The 21816-nt window shown below is 42.5% G+C and overlaps 1 protein-coding gene across 1 annotated transcript in view; it reads right to left on the bottom strand.

The window, feature by feature from the left end:
* grin3bb (glutamate receptor, ionotropic, N-methyl-D-aspartate 3Bb) overlaps nt 1-19834 on the bottom strand; it is a 59701-nt gene extending 39867 nt beyond the window's left edge. Inside the window, exon 1 of the mRNA XM_052038273.1 lies at nt 19406-19834. Within this exon, the coding sequence (XP_051894233.1) occupies nt 19406-19834 (429 nt within the window). The remainder of the gene's footprint in view (nt 1-19405) is intronic.
* Nucleotides 19835-21816: the final 1982 nt, after the last annotated feature.

Raw genomic sequence — 21816 nt, forward strand, 5'->3', positions numbered from 1 at the left:
ACTCACTTGGGTCAGAAGGTGCTGTTCTCCCTTTACTCCTCTGCAGGGTGACCAACCTCAGCTTGTGCATCACCATTGCTTCAGGTTTACAATTCTCACTCTCAGTTACAAATTCTCCACGGCCTCGCTCCTTTCTCTTTAACCTCCTTATCTTGTATCTCCTTCGTTTTTGGCTTCTTGCAGGTCCCCTGGAGCATTTTAGTTGCTCCATCATTTCTTGCTGTGCTTTCAGCTGTCTTGGTCCACACTCTGGTTTACACCCTTCCGGTTTCTCTCCCTTCCTTGAGAGTCTTCTTAAAAACTCTTTCTTTGACCAAACTTTTCATCATATCCTAATATCTGATATCGGTTAGTGTCAAAATGTACTTGATAATCATTGGTGAATCTTTGAGGGACATTTTTCTCTGGCACTATATAGATATAAGTTATATAACATTCCGACACTGCAGGTACTAATACATGTAGCATCAGTGGTATCATTACCCACAAAGAGAACAAGTTAATCAACTTATTATTCTTGCATATAATAGGCCAAAGGATGTATCAAATTCAGAATCAGCTTCATGAGCTCACTGTAGTACATGAAGGGTCTTGACCTGAAACGTCAACTGTCCATTTACCCCCACAGATGCTGCCTGACAGAGACTGGGACTATATCCTTGCAAAGACCCACACACCACCAGGCTGAAATGGAGACACAAGAGAATGCAGATGCTGGAATCTGGAGCAACACACAAAGTGCAGGGGGATCTCAACCGTTCAGGCAGAATCTATGGAGACTAATGGACAGTCGACGTTTCAGGTGGAGACCCTTCATCTGGACTGAAAGGAAGAGGGCCGATAGCCAGTATAAAAAGGTGGAGGGAAGGGGTGGAGCAAGAGTGCACCTGCCATCTGAAGTCATATCAGATGGTACACATAGTTCTTGAATGCATTGAATAGAAGCCTGATAGTGTTCTTTGAGGAAGTGACCGGACAAATTGATGAGGGCAGTGCAGTAGATGTGGTCTACGTGGATTTTAGTAAGGCATTTGACAAGGTTCCACATGGTAGGCTTCTTCAGAAGGTCAGAGGGCATGGGATCCAGGGAAGTTTGGCCGTGTGGATTCAGAATTGGCTTGCCTGTAGAAAGCAGAGGATTGTGGTGGAGGGAGCGCATTCAGATTGGAAGCTGTGACTAGCCGTGTCCCACATGGATCAGTTCTGAGACTTCTGCTTTTCGTGATTTTTATTAATGACTTGGATGAGGGGGTAGAAGGGTGGGTTGGCAAGTTTGCAGATGATACAAAGGTTGGTGGTTTTGTGGATAGTGTAGAGGATTGTCAAGGATTGCAGAGGGACATTGGTAGGATGCAGAACTGGGCTGAGAAATGGCAGATGGAGTTCAATCCAGAGAAGTGTGAGGTGTTACACTTTGGGTAGTTGGAGGAGCAGAGGGATCTGGCGGTTCATATCCACAGATCCCTGAAAGTTGCCTCACAGGTGGATATGGTAATTAAGAAAGCTTATGGGGTGTTTGCTTTCATAAATCGAGGGATCGAGTTTAAGAGCCATGAGGTAATAATGCAGCTCTATAAAACTCTTGTTAGACCACACTTAGAGTACTGTGTCCAGTTCTGGTTGCCTCATTATAGGAAGGATGTGGAAGCATTGGAAAGGGTGCAGAGGAGATTTACCAGGATGCTACCTAGTTTAGAGAGTATGAATTATGAGGAGAGGCTAAGGGAGCTAGGGCTTTACTCTTTGGAGAGAAAGACGATGAGATGAGACATGATAGAGGTGTACAAAATATTAAGAGGAATAGATAGAGTGGATAGCCAGCGCCTCTTTCCCACGGCACCAATGCTCAATACAAGAGGGCATGGCTTTAAAGTAATGGGTGGGAAGTTCAAGGGAGATATCAGAGGAAGGTTTTTTACCCAGAGAGTGGATGGGGCATGGAATGCACAGCCTGGGGTGGTGTTGGAGGCAGGTAGATTGATCAAATTCAAGAGATTACTAGATAAGCATATGGAGGAATTTAAAATAGAGGGATATGTGGGAGGAAGGGATTAGATAGTAATAGCAAGGTTTAAAGGTCAGCACAACATTGTGGGCCGAAGGGCCTGTATCGTGCTGTACTGTTCTATGTTCTATGTTTTATATACTGCACTGTTTGCCGCAATAAAGGTAACAAATCCATAGCAACAGTACCTACATGTATTAATTTACTTTATCAATTAACCCTATACAATATTAAATTATATAAATAACTAATTTACAAAACAGGTACATAAAAGGTCAACAAATATAAAGTTTTACTTAAAACATAAATCCATTTCTTTTCTAATCCTCCCAATACTACAATATAAAAGTGATTCAGCAATTCTTTATCTAGCAACTGCATGCTCAGCAATTCTATAGTGTTTACCCCACTGATCACAAATAAGCCCAATCAGTGACTTCCACCATAGGCTTCACATAATAAATCTCACTCATCCTTAACTAAAGACTTGCTTAATCAATACATAGTCATGCATATCACATACATTTCACAGCATCAAATGTACCCTCCCTCCAACTTACCATAGACCAATACACCCATTAACTACTTCAGTAATTCATTTATGCATTCCTGTCATCCTATTTCACTTCCCAGAGCCCCGGTTTGCATGCTCCCTTTCCACACACTGGGGACCCAGCTTTTATGTTCCTTCACTGGAAAATGTATTTGACTGTTGTGTAACTTCTAAAAAAATGAGAATTATAAGTGTTTTGGGGTATTAATAGAAATAAAACCCAATAGTGCGGAAAATGTACCAGCCTGGCACCATCACCTTGCCTTTGTGCTCACTCCATTTTACGGTGGAACTCTCAGTTTGGCTCTGCTGTGGACACCAGACCACTCCTTTACTCTGCTGACCCTTTTGAAGATCGGAAGTCACTGCCCATAACCTTCCCTCTCTGATGGCCTCCAATGCACTCAATCATCATAGTTTTCAGCCTCTGTGTTGTGAGCTGCTATCAGTACAATAAACCTGATGTAACATGATGCATGCAGTCCTTAGACTCTCTGTATCCTTTCCACAAAGACAAAATGACTACAAGGAGCTCCCATATTTTCCTAGTCACTAACCTATCCGTCACATTCTATCATTCCCACTCTCTAGAAGACCCTATCCTCCTTTCCCTTGCACCTGGTTGCTGCTTTGTTACTTCCTTAGCAGCATTAACCCATTCTTGTCTCCCATGTAGCATCTGTAGGTTCTTCTGTATATTGATGATTAGTATAGCAAGTAACAATGACAGAGCTTCTCATTAAGCATCCTCTATTGATGGGAAACAACATTACTGGTTGACATAAGAAGTCAAATCACATTATAAACAAAGTTCTTATAGTTATGTACATATACCTGGTCCTCTGGCATCTGTAACAAAACAGAAAATGTGGGAAAAACTCAACAGGTCAGGCAGCATCCACGTAAAGAGAAACAGGCAACATTTCGGGTCTGCAGCCCTTTGTCAGTTATTCCATGGAGAGCAAGAAACCAGTGAATCCTAAGTCTCTGTGACCTTGGCTGAAAACCGTCAATTTGTCGAAAGCACCTTCAGGACAGGATTGAGTTCGGCATTTCTATCAAAAACCATGACAAATGCTGAAAGTAATCTGACTTGGCACAGCCATACTAATAGTCCGTCACTCAGAATTGATTAAATGCCTGATGGCAGGTTAGTGGCTGACTGAAGACCAAATAAGACTGGAGAAAATCAGAGTTTAGGTGTGGGGCAGGAAAGAAATAGAATAATCTTCAAGGAGAAATTCCCAGAGTAAATGTTCCTGACATGATTATCACAGCTTAGGGCGATTATGCCATACATACATTTTCAAGAGTCATTTGCTTCCATAAGTGGGAGTCATGTCCCATATTAATGAAGCACACCTCTCTCTATCGAACATAATAATGAGACTCAAGGATTGCAAGAGAGCTCCTCTTCTGGTTACCTCTTCTGGTTAGCAATGAAGCAAACAATGGTGAAAATCAAAATAAAAGCTGCAGATGCTGGAAATCTGAAATAAAAGAAAATCCTGGAAACACTCAGCAAGTCAGGCAGCATCTGTGGAAAGAGAAACAGTGTTAATGCTTCCTGTGTGACCTGTTGAGTGTTTCCAGCATTTTCTGCTTCTATTTGAGGCAAACTATGTATCTCCTTAACCAAATGGTTGAAGAATTGAGAAATAAGCAGCCGTAACTGAGGAGGAGGAGAAGCTAGAATAAGTGAACTTGATTTTAAATCTGTTACAGAGACGGAAAGCAAAGGTCTATGATAATGACGGGTGAAAAGATAGAATGTAATTTATTCAAGTTCTCTAATGGAAAGTGAGCTGCCATGGGGATTCAGAGTCTAAAGGGATGTAGACACGTTAAGTGAGCAGGCAAGAAGTGACAGAGGAAAGTGTAATGTAGGAAGACATAGAAATTGGTCGAAGGAATAGAAAAATAATAATTCTATGTGAAAATACACACTGTTGTTTTCCAGCAATTTATAAACCATTGTAACTGAATTTCTCTGATCCCAATACATAAATGAAAAAAAGAATCTCACATTAAGTATGAATTAAAAAGACAAAAGCTACTTTTCACATTAAGAAACGGGAGCTTTTTAAAATCTCAGCTTATTGCTCATGAAACTCACACATCAAACTGTCATTCTATGGGCTGCAGAACTGAAACTACATCTTGACAATCCTCTGAAGTTCAACTTAATCCTGTACTTGGAGAGTCCTGGCCATTGTTGTATGTCAAGGTAGAGTGCAGGCAGTCATTAGTACTTACAAATCGTAAACTTTCTGCGGAGCTGATCCCAAACAGGAATGTGACCTGAACCCTTTGGATATTTCATTGAAGTAAAAGCTTGAACTATCCATATAAATGGTGAGGGAAATAACTAACTGTTAACACAAACAAGGCAGTTATTCCTCCAGTTAATTTACTTATAATGATTGAACGTTTATTAACAGGTTCACAGGGATCACTGCATTAGTCGCCTTCATTCACCATAACTTACCATGTATTCTTAGCTCTACCCCTGTGATGGCAGGGCTCTCCCTATACATCCTATGCCATGACTTCATCTTTTATCCAGCTTCCATGTTTAACAGACCATCCTTTACACCTGTGACCACTTCTAGTGTACTGCTGCCACTATACACACCTTCTCCAGACCTTTCTGCATCTTAGATGTACAGTTCCTTATCTATATCCTGGTCTATATTTCTACCACCTCCAATTCTTGCTCTTCTTCCCACACCTTCCAGTGCATAGAGATGCAATCCCTGCCCCTTCATTTCCTCTCTTTCCACTATTTAATCCCCCAGACTCTTGCTTCTCTGTTTCTGTGTTTACATCATGTGTTAGTGTTTACACCACTCGTACATGGTGTAAACACAGACATAAACAGAAAGATAATCATTCATCCACTCATCTCAGCCCAGGACGTTGCTGCAAGAGTTACTCAGGAGAGTGTCCTAGTTTCAAACTCCTTGGGTTGCTTCTTCACTGACTATCTAATCTTTGTAAAGTCAGAAATGAGGATGATCACTGCAGAATTTAGTTTCATTTCAACTCCTCAGATAATAAAACAGTCTGTGTCTCGTGCTGCAGAGCCTGGCTAAAGTTCAGGGTTGGAGTAATATGTAGCAGGTTATGCTACAAACAGTAGTGGTGACCATTTCCAACATGAGAAAAAGAAAGTCTAACCATATCCTTGACCTTTGATGGTACTATCATTGCTGAATGTCCCTGTCATTAACATCATAGAGCCTGCCAGCAGCAGGAAACTTCATTGGACCCGCACGTCAACAGTTTGGCCTCGGGAAGAGTTTGGAGACTGGGTATTCTGTGGTAGCTAGCTCATCTCTTGATTCCCTGAAACTTTCCCACCATTTGCAAGGAATCTGATGGAATAATATGGATGAATGCAATTCCAGCATCTCTGATGATCAACGCCATCCAGTAACAAAGAATGCCATCCCATTCACCAAAGTAAACAATTGCGCCCTTCACTGTTACACACTGAGCACAATGTGTACCATCTACAAAACACCATGCCACAGCTTGCCAAGATTTATTTTACAGAACCTCCTAAACATCTGACCTCTACATCCAGAAGGGTAAAGGCAGCAGGTGTATGGGAACATTACCACCACCATTTTCTCTCCAAATCACACACCATCCTAAACAGGAAATACATCACTGCTCCTCCATCTAGTTGATCAAAATCCTGGAACTCCCTACATAGTAGCGCTGTGGGAGCACTTTATTGCAATGACCAGTTCAAGTAGGCACTATCTTCCAAAGGAAATAGTGAATGACCTATAAGCCCTTGTCTTGCATGATGCCCACATCTCATGAATAAATAATACTGAGATAGAGTAATTGTACCAAATGGGATATTATGAAATAATTTTTAGTACTGTGGATCTCAAGAGTAACTACTGTATTTCCAAAAAAAAATCAGAAACAGATTTCCATGGATTTGTTATAAGTTGTGTACTTTTGTCAAGTTTACCACGGTGTAGATACTTCTACTGTGCCACAGTATGCACAACACATATCCCAATTGAAGTCTCTGAAGGCAATCATTCATGGTCCAAGGTTAAAGTTGATATTGAGAGAATCTGTGATGCACACAATTTAGGAGAGAGAGAACTTTCTTGGGGACTAACTCAAAAATAAGGAGGTGTGGAGACAATATATTTTCCTTCAGAAAATTAATATCATGACCAAGGCTGGAATATTATTAGCTGCTTAGTGATTACACACTTCTGGAGCATGTTGGTAATTACGCTTTCTTCCAAAAGTAATCATTATAAAGCCAAGATTTGTTTCGGCTAATCATTATCACCAGAGTCTGATCTGGCCACAGTAACCACGTTCTTGTCCATTAAAGCCAAGCTAGCTGAAATATCCCACTTTTAAAATAACAGCCACAACAATGCATGTAAAATGAATATAATGAATAATATTTATCTAACACAATACATTGCAAACTACATTCAGAATGCTTTTTAGATTAAACAAAAAGTTACTTTTTGCAACACCGTATAAATTGCACTCCTCATCTTTATTCGACTTTTCTCTCGCCTGAAGGCGCAGATGCTTGCTGGAATATAACTTCCACTTCTGCCCTTCAGAACCCCTTCCAGATGACTATTCCTCACTAGTGACTTTGTCAGGTTATTTGACTCCAAAGAGTAGCACAGCCAAGCATTACCCTGCTTTCCCCAGCACCAGCACACAGGAATGTCACAAGATGGCAAATCACGCCTGATCCATCCTTCCCTTCCCCATGATAAACTTGCAGCTTCAGGATAGGAGAAGAAAGACTGTTACAAATCAAATTTAATACTTTCGTTCGTACTCTCTGCCCTCACACTAAGTGTTCATGGTTGTACTCTGAGGTGAGCAGACTGAATTAGAATACAAGGTCAAAAAGAACACAGTAGAAATGATAAAAATATACAACCCGAGGCAAAAGAGGAAAACATCATTACAGAGTAAATGAAATTTATTGAAAATGTTTCACTAACTTTAATATTCAGGCTCTAGTCTCAGAAAATATTGAATTTTAAATGGCCAATAAACATATTAGTAAATAGTTGTCCAGCACCACATACATTCAGGGCCCACTTGCAGGGGAACAGTTGAATGTGGTCAGTTTTGCCACAGCCCACCATGATTTGGATCAGTGGGCCATGGTTTTTATCCATAAAAGGCTGAAGGATGATCTAAGAGATATAATTAAAGTTTTGAAATGTTCTGATAGGATAAATATTGATAAAATGTTTTTGCCAATGGAGCATAATTCTGATATTTATCAATAGCTGCAACAAAGATTTCTCAAAGAACTTCTTTAACCCAAAAAATAGTTAGAATTTGAGTCTTGCTACCATGTGGAATAGTTGAGGCTCGTGGTATAGTTCTATTTCTGGGATAGTTGAGGCAAGATCCTGAGGGAGAAGGAACGAAAGGAGATACTAATGTAGTTAGATGAAGATGGGTGGGAGGAAACCCATGCAATACATATGTAAATCTTTTCAAAGTATTTAATAATGACACCAATCTTATTACCTACCCAACAACTTGAACACCTAACTAGAAACCAAAAAGGTTATCACGAGTCTATCCTTCAAATCTGCCCAGCGACATGTCCATCATTTACTTTTCCCTGTTTCACAAAATACACTTAGCTATCTCTGAAATCCAATTATACCACACTTTCCAATAATCGTTTTGTTTATATGTAATATCCCACAGCTCCATATCATATATGTAAATCAATCCAGGTAAGTGACTTGCTTAATTTTGTTATGCTTCTAAGATCCACGCCATTATCCTTGTTTACTGTCTCAAGCTTATTGCTATCCATCTTAATAATTTGGCATTCATATAACCAACAACAAATCACCTTCTTCATTAGCCTAACCTAAGGGCTATCTGTACTCGACAAGCTGACTGATTGTTTATTACCTTTTCACCGATTAATTGGGATGTGGACTTTCTGGCTTCCTGTTGGCCTGAATAGGCTCCTGTGGGATGCAGTCAAGGGCTTCCACATCAAGGATAGAGGTCTTCTGCAGTTGAGGTCTTTGAAGAGATCCTTGCAGTGGGCATTGGTTAACTCTCCATCCCTGATGAGTTCACCCAACTCTCAGCAGTCAGTGGGGTGGGACCTTGGGTGTTTGGGATGTAGATGGCTTTTACTGCGCTGAAGAAGCAGCGGATGTCATAGCTGTCAGCAATTTACACGTCTCGTGTTCTCTCCATCCACCAAATGTTCTTTAGGTCATGGGTTTTCAACTGGATTTCTGCCTTCAGGTTTTTGAAGGAACATTTCTTTTCCTATGAGGAAAAATGGAGTTTCTCTTTGTAGGTCATTACTCTTCAATCTCCTAGTTGGTTGTTCTTGGTAGAAAAGACAAGAGTCTCTTCACAGGTGTTAATAGTGGTGGACTTCAGGGCAGTCCATAAATGTGGACGCTTTACAGCTCCTGTAGGTTAGTCATTAACAAGTTGTCTGTGAAGCTCTGGCAGAGAAGAGCTGCCTTTGTGCGGTCCATGAGAACTTCAACATTAACCTCCTTGTGCCATTGTATCTGTTGACGCTAATGTTTTGCAGCCAGGTGGATGAAGATGTTGCTGCAGATGAGGCAGTTGTCAGTCCAGCAGCTACCGGTATCTGTCATGGTGCAGGTGATGTGGATGTCTTTACAATCCCTCATTCAGATTGCAGGTGTGGGGGTGCACCAGAGATGTTGCCATGATGTTTTGTATTTTCCTTCTGACAAAACAGGATGTTTGTTACACAATGCCTCTGGAGCAGATAGCATCGCCACTGAATTCCTTAAGCTCATGGTGAAGAGCTTCAGTCACAAATCCACAATCTTACTGTCCATATCTGGGAAGGGGAGGATTTATCAGAGAACCTCAGAGATGCCAAAAGTGTGACTATGGTAACTACAGACGTAACTCTCTGCCGTCTACCATCACCAGAGTTCTCCTCAACCACCCCCTTCCAGTGGCTAAAGATCTCTCCCTGAATCACTATATGGATTGTGTCCATCTAGCGGTACAGTGGACACCATCTTCACCATGCGATAACTCCAAGAGAGATGCAGGGAGCAATACCAGCCATGGAAGTAGAACTAACCTTTAGACCTAATGGGGAACTCTATACAGCAACTGTACTCCAGAACCAAGCTCACCAAGCCTTGGTTGTTGAACTGCAATATGCAGCTGATGTTTGATTTTGACACATTTGGAGGCAAAGCTCCAAGCCATCACTGACTTATTTACTGAAGCATACAAGAGGACATCAAGACGACAAAGGTCCTCTGCTAACCTACTCCTGCTGCATCACACTGCCAAGGTTCACGGTGAGACACTGAGAACTGAGGAGCTACTTCATGGCACAAGCAGACATCGACAATAAAATTCACCCCTGCCTTCAATGCACTAGTACAACCTTTGGTGCATCGAGGAAAGGGTTATTTGAAAGTCAAGACCTCAAACTTGGCACAAAGCTTATAGTGTACTGACCAGAAGAGATCCTCCCTCCACTCCCCCCATTACCCACCCTCCCATATACTTCTGAGACCTGGACTACTTACAGCAGTCACTTCAAGGCACTGGAAAGATACCAACATAGTCTCTGCAAAATACTCCAAATTCACTGGAAGGATAAGCAACCCAATATCAGTGTCCTAAAGGAACACTCGATGGGCCAAATGGCCTAATTCTGCTCCTATATCTTATAGTCATTCCCAACATTGAGACCCTAGTTACAGTTAGTTATTTTGTTCAGGCCATGTCATTTACATTGTCAACATCAGACTCCCTAAGCAGACCTTTCATTCCAGGTTCTGTCATGGGAAAAGATTAGCAGACATACAGAGGAAAAGATTCAAGGACGTGCTCAAAGCCTCGTGAAGAAATGTAACATCACCACTGAGCCTTGGGAATCTCTAGACTACAATAACTCAAAGTGGAGAAGGAGCACTCCAGATGATATTGAGAACTTTGAGTGCATGCATCAGATGCATATAGAATGGGTGAAAGAAGCAGGTCACCTCACAAACTACCCACCCACCCATCCCATCAGACACTCCTGCCCCATATGTAGAAATGTCTGCAGTTCACACATTGGCCTCATTTACCACCTTAGAACCCACAAAAGTGGAGTGGAGGTAAGTCATCCTCAATCTAAGGGACTACCTAACAAGAAGAAGTCGAATTTAGAAGAGTTAGAACTTAGAATTTAAGAATCATCTCTGAGACTGAGATGGTTTCAAGACAACAAGGTTAACAATTGAAATCTGAACCAAGTCACTCTATGTGTCTGACTCAGCTATTCAATATCTAAACTAGGCAGGGGCACTGTGTCCAAAATTTTATTGGATTCTGCCCAGCCAGCTTGACATACCAAATAAACCAGAGTGCTTGATTAATGTATTAATTTGTAGAGTTGGCTCCTGGATACTCATGCATGAATAAGCCTAGCACTGGAAAGGTAGATGATGTTAGACAGTTTTAGCTCCAGATCTATTCCTGTGGACACTGAATAGTCCCCAGATCTGAGAAATCTTGAACTTGGTTAGTAGAGATTAATCTAATGGGAAAAGATCAATATTACACATTATGTTCCTTCGTGATCTTTCAAGAACCACTGGAGTCAGGGAGGGTCCCAGAGGACTGGAAAATTGCAAATGTGACACTCCTGTTTAATAAGAGAGGGAGGCAAAAGACAGGAAATTATAGGCCTGTTAGCCTCTCAGTGGTTGGTAAGATTTTAGACTCCATTATTAAGGATGAAATTTCGGAGTACTTGGAAATACATGATAAAATAGCATGAAGTCAGCACGGTTTGGTTGAGGGGAGATCTTATCTGACAAATCTGTTAGAATTCTTTGAGGAGGTAACAAGCAGGTTAGACAAAGGAGAGGTGGTGGATGTTATTTACTTGGATATTCAGAAAGCTTTTGATGAGGTGCCACAGACAAGGCTGCTAAACAAAATGAGAGCCCATGGTGTTAGAGGCAAGGTACTATCATGGATAGAAGTTTGTCTGACTAGCAGAAGCAAGAGAGTGGGGATAAAGGGGGCCTTTTCAGGATAGCTGCCTTTGACTAGTGGAGACACACGAGATTCTGCAGATGGTGACGAGTGGAGTTCTGCAGGGGTCAGTGCTCGGACCACAACTTTTCACTTTATACATCAGTGATCTGAATGAAGGAACTGATGGCATTGTGGCCAAGTTTGCAGACGATACAAAGATAGGTGGAGAAACAGGTAGTGTTGTGGAAGCAGGGAGTCTGCAGGAGGAGGTGGACAGGTTGGGAGAATGGGCAAAGAAGTGGCAGAAGGAATGCAGTGCAGGGAAGTTTGGGGTTATGCACTTTGGTAAGAAGAATAAAGGTGTAGACTATTTCTAAATGGGGAGATAATTCAGAAGTTGGAGGTGCAAAGGGACTTGTTAGTCTTAGTTGAGGATTCCCTGAAGGTTAATGTATAGGTTGAGTTGGTAGTAAGGAAGGCAAATGCAATGTTAGCATTCATTTCGAGAGGACTAGAACATAAAGCAAGGATGCACTGCTGAGGCTTTATAAGGTGTTTTTCAGACCACATTTGGAAAATTGTGAGCAATTTTGGGCCCCATAATCAAAGGAAAGATGAGCTGGTGTTGGAGATGGTCCAGAGGAGGTTCACAAAAATGATCCTGGGAATGAAAGGCTTAACGTATCAGGAGCATTTGGTGGCTCTGGACCTGCACTCAATGGAGTTCAGAAGGATGAGGGGGGGATCTCATTGTAACCTACTGGATATTGAAAGTGAATCTGTGGAATTTGTTGCCACAGAGGACTGTAGAGGCCATGTCATTGGGTGTGTTTAAGGCAGAAATTGATAGGTTCTTGATTGTAAAGGGGTTAAGGGTTACGGGGAACAGGAGAAAGCAGGAGAATGGGGTTGAAAAAAATCAGCCATGATTGAATGGAAGAGCAGAGTCTATGGGCCGAATGGCCTAATACTGCTCCTATATCTTCTGGTCTTATGATCTTGTGCAAACATCTGTGCTCTCTCTGTGGATTTCTCAGTTTGGAGACAAAGCTCAAATCGCAGTTTCTCCTCTCGCTAAGCCACCACACATCTCTTGGAATACACGATGACATTATAATTGAAAAATGGTACTGGACTGTCAAATGGGAAGCTTAAGGGACAATGACATTCAATAATACAATTTTAGGTATCTAAAGGTAATTATAAATTGGGATCATTCAAGGCAGAGAAAATCTGAGAACTGGAAAAATGCTTTAATTTATCTTGTACATCTTAACAATGTCACAGCGAAATCCTCCTGCAGAAACATGAAGGAAACTAGTCTCGACTCAGGACTTCAATTTTCTTTCTCCTAATATCACATAAACTGGTCGGCTAACTCAAAAGCAACAACCACGACACTCAATTTCTTTTAGTACAGACAAAAAGTGATGGATGGGAATAAACCTTCTGTCCAACCAGCCAGACAGTCACACACATTGTGATGTCTTGTCTGTATTGATCTTAGTTGGGCAAATTATAGCCTCTGGAGTATCCATGGACTCTGGATTAGAAAGCATGATGCGGGGAAAGTATACATTACACGTTGTTTACACTATTGCACCATTTCCTTTTGCAGTTCTGCATTTATGATCAGTTAAGTACTGTAAGTGCACTTGGTTCAAACAATCAGTACTACAGAACACTAACAAACACAACATCTGTTTTGATGGTCAGAGGCAGGTAACAAATACAATAATTCCCACAGATGTGACATCATCGAATAAACACAGTCCTCTCCAAAACCACAACCTTTTTAAATGTCAAAGAATGTTGATTTTTTTTAATAGTTTAAGAGACCATATTTATTACCCCAATATGTTCCCCTCTTCTCCTGAAGACACTGATTCTGCCATGTGTTAAGCCACCTTCTAGTAACCCACTCAAATAACCATTCTTCATGTGAGCCACTGTTGAACTATAAAGGGCATTGCCATGAATCCCAGACTGATTTGAAGTCATACTTTCAACCAACACAATAGTCAGGAGTAACATCTATCTAACAGTGGCATTTTTAAGACATGCTGATCTGCAGAGAGGAAGAAAACAGTAAGGTGATGCTTAAAATCTTGAAAATATTTTTTTAAATGAATTGAGGTTATACAAGATGAAGAAAAATTTTAGTAAACAGTAAGATATCAGGCAAAGTGCACTAATGTTTTTTTAATAAATTTTATTTGATTTGGAATGCATTTAAATTGTATAAGGCTAATATTACAAAACAAATTTAGTTCTAATGTTTGAATAGATATTTATTGCTTTAGTATTAGTGCTTCTTTCTGTGCCAAAATCAAAACTTAAAATCTAGTTAACCCTGGTAACTAGCCCACAGTCTAGCTGCCAGAACTGATTCACAAGGTAAAAGATGCTTTGATATTTTTGCCCATTCTGTCTCCCCATTCTCCTTGAGATTTAGATACAGTTTACACCCAGAAATGATGGGTTGTGTGTGATCAGGAAATAAAAACCTGGCCATTTCTGATAGCTGTAATGATAACATTGTGCTTGTTACATCAGAAGGTTGTAGGTTCAAGGCTCCACTACAGGAAGTAGAGCACAATGATATAAGCCAACACTCTCAGTATCATGTTGAGAACTTCCCCACCCAGATATTAAACCCAGACTCCAAATGCGCTCTCGGATGGAGATAAAAGACCCCACTGCACAATTTTGCTGGGATGCAGGGGAGTTTGATTCTGCATTCTTCAACCAACATCACTAAGATATTATCAAATCATGATATGATTGCTGTTTGTGTAAGTTGCTGTGTGCAAATTGACCACTGCCCCATTCCCTACATCAGTATCTATCCTCCAAAAATATTTCATTTGCTATAAGGAACTTTGGAACATCTGACATCATAAGAAACACCAGTTTTCATCTCCCTTTTTTCTTAAAACACAAGTGAGCAAAGTGTAGATGATCAGTCTGCTCTGGAGAGAGTGTTGTTGAGTAAAATCTCTTAAGGGGATTGTATACTTCCATTTCTTAGAGGCTTTTTTATATTTTTGACTACTTTTGGTTGCATTGTCTGAGCTTTGAAAAAGTACTTCTTTTCCTGGAGAACGGTGAGAAAGTAGAATTAATTTCAACCACTTCTTACATTAGTGAACTGGACAGATACATTTAGGGAGACACTGGATGAGTACATGAGGGAGAAGGGAAAACTGGGTCAAAGGTATGGATTTTGATAAGGAAAGATGGAGGCAGGGGATCCACTAGGCATTAATATTTACAACACTGCTCCCAGAGTGGAGGGTTTATCCAGACTCAAGAAATTAACCTACACACCTTAACATAACACTGCCATAATCTGATTCACCCACCACCACCTTGTTATCTCCGGTGCCTCAGATCTCCCTCTCAGACCATGATATCCTTTCCTTCGCTCTTCACAACACCATCCTTGCCCCATCCCATCCCCAAAATCTCCTCTTTCCTTCCCAGATGCAGCTTTGTATTGAGGAATGTCTCTACCAGCCTGTCAAACAAACCTGGTGAAAAATTTAAAAATCACTTTTAGTGATTGCTGTTTCGTACTTCAAGACCCTTTTCTTCCTCTATCCCAACTAGACTTAACCCTGTCAGGTTGTACGCGGACAATATGTAACTTCTTTAACCAAAGAAAGATAGAAATTTGGACACAAGGAGTGCTTGAAACAAATTGTCCAGATACACTTAAGGGGAGACTGGACAAGTAAATGAGGCAGAAGGCAATAGAGAGTCATACTGGTAGATTTGGGAAGAGGCTCAACCGGAGCATAAAAGCTGGCATGGACTGCTTGGGCCAAATGGCCTTTTTCTGTGCTTTAAATTATCAGCAGGGTATTTGAGAAAATCTTCTGATTTCCCATCAGGATCTTCTCTCAGCATAAATATTGAGGCTTTTGACACTATGGTTACAATTTCACAATTACTCACAAGAGATTTGTTGGCCGCTCATTATGTTCAAGTTTAGACAGTATGGTGGATCTCACAGCCATGTCTAATCCTGTCCTCAACCAATGACATTGGCTCCCATTTCCAGCAGATAGTAATTTGGATTGGGATTGGGATTGGGAATCTTGGTTGAGTTTCTTCTTCCTGGTTTATTGACAGTGCCCCAGTACCAGTTCTGATAAACCAACCCCAATATAAACTGAAGGTGGAATTTAAAACAAGCTGCTGGAAGAACTCAGCAGGTCAGGCAGCAGGTGACATTTTTTGTTCCAGATCCCAGTATCTGCAGTCTCTTGTTTCTCGGAAGGTGGAACTAGCTGGTTTGCAGTGGCAAAGTGTGTGCCAAAGTGAATGTTTACAAAGGCCAATATACAACAACTGGCTGCTGTTAGCCATAGTTAAAAATCTTCATAAGTGACAGTATAATAAATGAGAATCTAATCTCAAATTGTGCTGAGCAGACAGAAACAAATTAATGATTATTTGATCAGCCATGGACATTCTTTATCGTGATTTTAATCTTTGCCACACAGTCATTGAAAGCTTCACAGAAACATTCAGAGTCAGACTTAATCGGTATTATACAGAATCAATCAGAACCACAGTGAGCAGGTTTATTCATGGCATTTGCTTTTCCCAGCTAGGGTAGTAGTAAAAAGATTACAGTTGGCTTCAGTGCTCTCAAATCTTGTTTCTCATTGCTACTAAATGTCTTCCACTGGAAGGTGTTTTGTGTAAGAGTGGGATCAAGGTCACCATAAATAGATGGAATAGCATTGTCCAGGTACACACAATAGAATGACAATTTGGCTGAAATGCTGTTCTCTTGTGGGAGTCAGGATATAAGAACTAACAGGAGCAGGAGAAGGCCAATTGGCTCCTCGAGCCTGAACTGCCATTCTAATCTTAGCCTCAACACAACTTTCCTTTTCTCTTCCCATACATCTTGACTCCTTTGTAGTTAAAATCTGTCACTTGGTCTTATCTTGCACAGTAACTTTGTATGTGACATGTTATTGAATGCTTTTTGGAGATCTAAATACATTACACCTACTGGTTACTCTTTATCCACCCTGTTGGTTACATCCTCAAAAGACTCGAGCAAATTTGCCAATTGTGATTTCCCTTTAATAAAACTACGTTGATCCTCCATGATTGTCCTGTTATTTTCTGAATGCCCTGCCTTTACTTCCTTGATAATGGATTTCAGCATTTTCCTAATGACAGGTGTTAGTTTAAATGGCCAATTAATGTTTCTGTCTCCCCCCTTTCTTAATTAGTGATGCCACACTTGTGGTTTTCCAATCCACTAGGATCTCCCTAGAAACCGGGGAACTTTGGTAGATTACAATCAACATATGGGAATAAAACTATAGTTTTTAATGCATGTTCTGCTAGAGCCCAGATTAGAAGGTTAATCTGGTGTATTAGTTGGTGTTCCTTGTCCATGGTCACGGGATAGTGTAATCTGTCACACTGCATCTCAATGGATTGGTGCTAAAATAAAACAAAATATAATTGACCACTGCACAAGTGAGTGCAGTATGAGTTATAGTTCTGCTCCATTCTATACAACTGCAATGATGACACTATCTGGCATTTCCCCAGGACTGCACCAGGAACCAAGCCAAAGGGCATTTTAGTAATTAGCATGTGAAATACTGAAGTATAAAGCATCTAAACTAAACACACCGGTCATTTATCACTCACACCGCGTCATGTTATTGCTGCAATATTTTATCACCTAAAAGAAATCCAATTAATTCCATTTGGTACCAATTAGCATGACTACTACTTGGTTAATCAAAGCACACTAGTGACGTCTATTGATGCTACCAGTTTAATGAAGAGCCATCCGTTCATGCATTCCAAACTATTAACCAAGTTTCACTGAGCTGCAGGTAGGTGGGAGGTGTAAAAATAAATTTGGATTCCCTCTATTAACATGGGGACTCCTACTGGAAAATGAATATTTTGGGGAGAAAATCTGGATTATCTAATGATGTCCCATAGTCAAGTAGGCTATTGACACTCTGGAAAAGGGGCAGAGAAACTTGAGAACAAGTATTGTCTCTCTAACTAACTCCGGCTGGGATATGACTCCCTACAATTTTATTTCCAAGACATGGGTCATTCCTGATGACCCTGAAGGTGGTGGTGAACCTTCTTCAAGTGCAGACATCCCAGTAAGTATGTTTCATAGCATTCATGACCTGTGCCTTCTAGGTGGGAAAGTGGCTCCAGGGAATGTTCTGGTAGATTGCCGGTTGAACTTCTGCTCAGTCGTGGTGACTGGGGCCCCAGTTACTCAGATATGCCAAGGTGACTATGCTCTGTCTTTTGCAGACAATCGACCTAGTCTCCAGCACTGTTCTTCAGGTCTAGAGAGTAATTGGTTTTTGCCCGAAACCCACTCAGTCAATTTTGCAGCATAATAATCAGGACCAGGGAATGAACAGTGACAGCAAATCTAGTGCCTATTGTCACTTTGTCTGAAGTTAAACTTCCACAGGCCCTTGAATTAAATTCAATGCTTCCCAGCTCAGTACCACACTGGGCAGTACATTTACCCACCGAATCTGTAGAAGGGAGATGCTGCCTATTAAAAAATCTAGTCAAAGTTGTGTGATGCAACAGTAACAGATGGAATATTAAAGAAAGATCTCTCTCGACATTCCTGTGCGGCCAATTACAACAGAACATACGTTTTAGATCGCAAAGGAGCCGCAGAGGTCTGAAGTCCTCCCTCCGCTCTCTGTGTCGGGGTAAGAGTGACATACCGCATTCCTCCACTGCTGGGGACATCAATCTAAATTTCGATGGGGGGTAGGAGGAGATTGTGAAGTATTCGAGATCCCAGACCAAAATTGCGAGCGATATCCCCATATACAACCGCCCTTACCAGTCGTAGCCTTATGAAGTGTCTCAACGGATACTCCAGTTACTAATAAAATTGGAAGAACACTGGTTAAGCGATGGAGTGAGCCATCTTAATGCTAAAGAAAATATTTCAAAAATCCAATTACATCTCCAACGCTCAGGTAAACGGATCAACCGGCGCAGTGTTCATTTTAACAAATTTACCGTAAATGGCTATTGGCTTCATCTATATCAGCAGTCCAATCTATTATACTATCCAATATGAAACTTTCATTTATTTAAAACCAATGTTTACTTTTCGCTTCCCCCAAAGGTTGTTGATTCCAATCTAACCAGAACACAAACTGATTTATAGTAAACGTGTAGATGGAATTGGTCTCTCCCTCGTTTATATCACTCGCCCTTTAGGTGAGGATTACCTAAAGTTAACCGTTTGCAATTCTATTTGGCAACCGAAATGAGATGAAATCCTCTGGAATAAACTCTGCGAACCTGAGAAGTGTAATAATTCTCGATTTCTAAGGGCAGACGAACCGGTTCATTATCCCCTACACACTGAAGCAAACGTTTCTGCACAGCCAGTGCCCGGGGTGCTGGAGCAGATTGAATCCCAGCGTTCAAAAGGGAGCTGTGTGGGAGGTAATCACTTCCTGGGAGACGGGGAGAGGGCAGGGGAGTGCGACGAGCTAGACTGCTTTTGCACAAAGCCAGTACAGACTCAACGGGCCGAATGGCCTCCCCCGTGACTGACCCTTCTGCAACACTATTGAAACCTGTTTGTCCCCCACCGGTCCCTCCTGTAACCACCAACTGGACGCCCCCTTGCATTTGTTAACCCAAGCCATTATAATGTGAGTATTTCGACCTAAAGTCAATGAACAAAGAAAAAAAATCTTGAATTTGGAAACAAGGTGTGTGCGCCGCTTGAAGTTGGGCAACTTCTCGCTGCTTACCTCGGTCTTCAGTACCTCTCCTTGCTCCATTATACTAATGAACGGGATTTCCAGGAAAGAAGATAAGAAATCCATCTGAGTAAGTTGCTCCGTGGACTGTGGGAAGGCCAGGACGGCCGCCACTCCCCGGACCACCACCGACTGGCAGATGGATTGCAGGAGTGACTGGGGGTCGGGTTGCCACGCCTGGCTGTGAACCATCTCCAGGCTCAGGTTGTAGGGTAGAAGGTTCCCCCTGAGCGCCGAGTCCGCAGCTTCCAGCAGCGCCTGTTGAAGCTCAGCTCTCCGTGGAGTGGGCAGAACGGTTCCCAGGCGCACGGTGTGTCCGATCCGGCTGAGGATGTGGCAGGGTTCAGGGTGAGGGTGACACAGGCTCAGGAAGGCGTGCAGGACCCCGAGCAGAGGCCACAGTCTGTCCCTGGTCTCCATGTCCGGTTCCCGGACGAGGCGGCGAAGGGGATCCGAGAGCAGGAGGCGGACGGAGTTAGCAAGCTCCGGCTCACACCCAGACCATTGCTGCGGCTTGAGATTGTCATTGGCTCATCAGTGGGGTTGGGTCCGGGCTCCAAATCTGCTGTGGGCGAGCTTTAAAGTTATGCGGTCACTGGTGGTTTTAAGAGGACAAGGAATGAACAGAGAGGAGGGAGAGAGAGAGGGAGAGAAGAAGGTAAAACAGGAAGAAGAGAAAACGAGAGATAAATAAATAAATAAATAAAATCTTAAACGTGAACTAAGACGGTGCAAATTGAAATAATTGGATAGAATAGAGAAGGGACTGAGACTCGCGCAGTGAGGAGGATAGGGAGAGGAGAGGCAAGGGATGTGGGAGAGTCTCTCTGACACTGGAGAGCTGGGGAATGAGGAACCAGGGCTGCGGGTGGGTGGGGATCATAGGGGGAGTCCGCGGGCGAGGGATCCATTGGGAAGGCTGACATTCTGCGGCGTTGGGTTTGGGTGAAGGGAAGATTGTTGTGCTGCATTGTTCCCTGGGGAGCAGACCCAGACTTGGAGAGGTGTGCTGGCTGTGTGCTGGGCTGGGCTGGGCTGGGCCGGGGGGAGGGGGCAACGATTAGTATAAACCATCTGGGAGGAATGGAGAATGAAGCTGCTTCCCACCTCCAGGGTCCCCGACCTGAGAGGAAAACACCGTGCGGCTATAAATCGCTCAACAGCTCAACTTCCAGCTGTCAGTCAAAGCAAACCTGAAAGTTCACGTCTCCATTGTTGCCTCCTGAGACCAGTTCCTGGGCTTCTATATCCGATCCTGCCATTAACCCCCCCCCCCCCCCCCCCCCCCCCCCCCCCCCCCGTTGACCACCATTGGTCACCATCTCTTTTGTGATATTAGCTCCAGAGATCCCTGAGTCAGAGAAATTCTGCTTCCTCAACCTCTGCAGTGGTCGGTTGGATTTCCAGTTCATCCTGGGAGGGGTGGGGGGGTAGGGATGGCCTGGTGATGAAGAATTTGGGGGTTCCATGTGACTGCCTCTACTGCTCTCCATGTGACTCAATTCATCCCACTGTGTAGAATGTTTGAAGAACAAGGCCTAAGACTGGGGGCAAAGCTTGTGGTCTACCTGGCAGCAATATCCCCTCTCCTTGTTTGTGTCTGAGTCATGGATTACCTCCTTCGGGCATCTCAAACTACTGGAGAGTCAACACAAGTCCTCCAAATCCACTGACAGCACCAGCGTCCTCTCCCAATTCAGCAATTCCAGTGGTCGGGCCCTAATGACAGATGGTTGGCTATGATGGGCAAACAAATTCTGCCTGATGCCAGCTACCAGAAGTAGTCACTCTGAACTCTAGAGATTACCAAACACACCGAGGAAAAGGTTTGGGGAGTCTCTCGGCACCTCCTTAAAGTGCTACAACATTCCCACTAATTGATGGGAATCCCTGGCACAACTGCACTAAGTGGGAGAAGAACCTTTCAGGATGGCATTGAAAACCTCTCGTCCATTTGTTGGGAGCACACAGAAGCTCAGGATGAACAACATAAGGAGTGGGCCACCTCCAAAATTACCCACTTACCCTCCCCATCAACCACCCCCTCTCCCACCGTGGCAGAATCTGTGGGTCGCACACCGACCTCACCTGTCACCTCAGCACCCAAAAGGCAGGAGTGGAATTGGGTTGTCCTGAGCCCAAGGGACAGGCTGGGAAGGAGTGATGTCGTGGAGTCAGCTGTGACACACGCTGTCAATTATTCAGTTTAAGGCAAGGGTTTTGTTTATTAACCTTTGGAGCAATGCAAGACTTCCTGTATTTTATTTAATCCATAGAACTCTAAACTGTGAAATTCCTCTCTCAGAGATAAATATGAACAAAGGGAGAGGAATTAAATAATGAGATAAAGGACAGTCTAATAATTACAATGTGTTCCAAGGGTGTGGGGTGGCAGTAGGTTT

Source organism: Pristis pectinata, chromosome 24, assembly GCF_009764475.1.
Source record: "Pristis pectinata isolate sPriPec2 chromosome 24, sPriPec2.1.pri, whole genome shotgun sequence".
Taxonomy (NCBI): Eukaryota; Metazoa; Chordata; class Chondrichthyes; order Rhinopristiformes; family Pristidae; genus Pristis; species Pristis pectinata.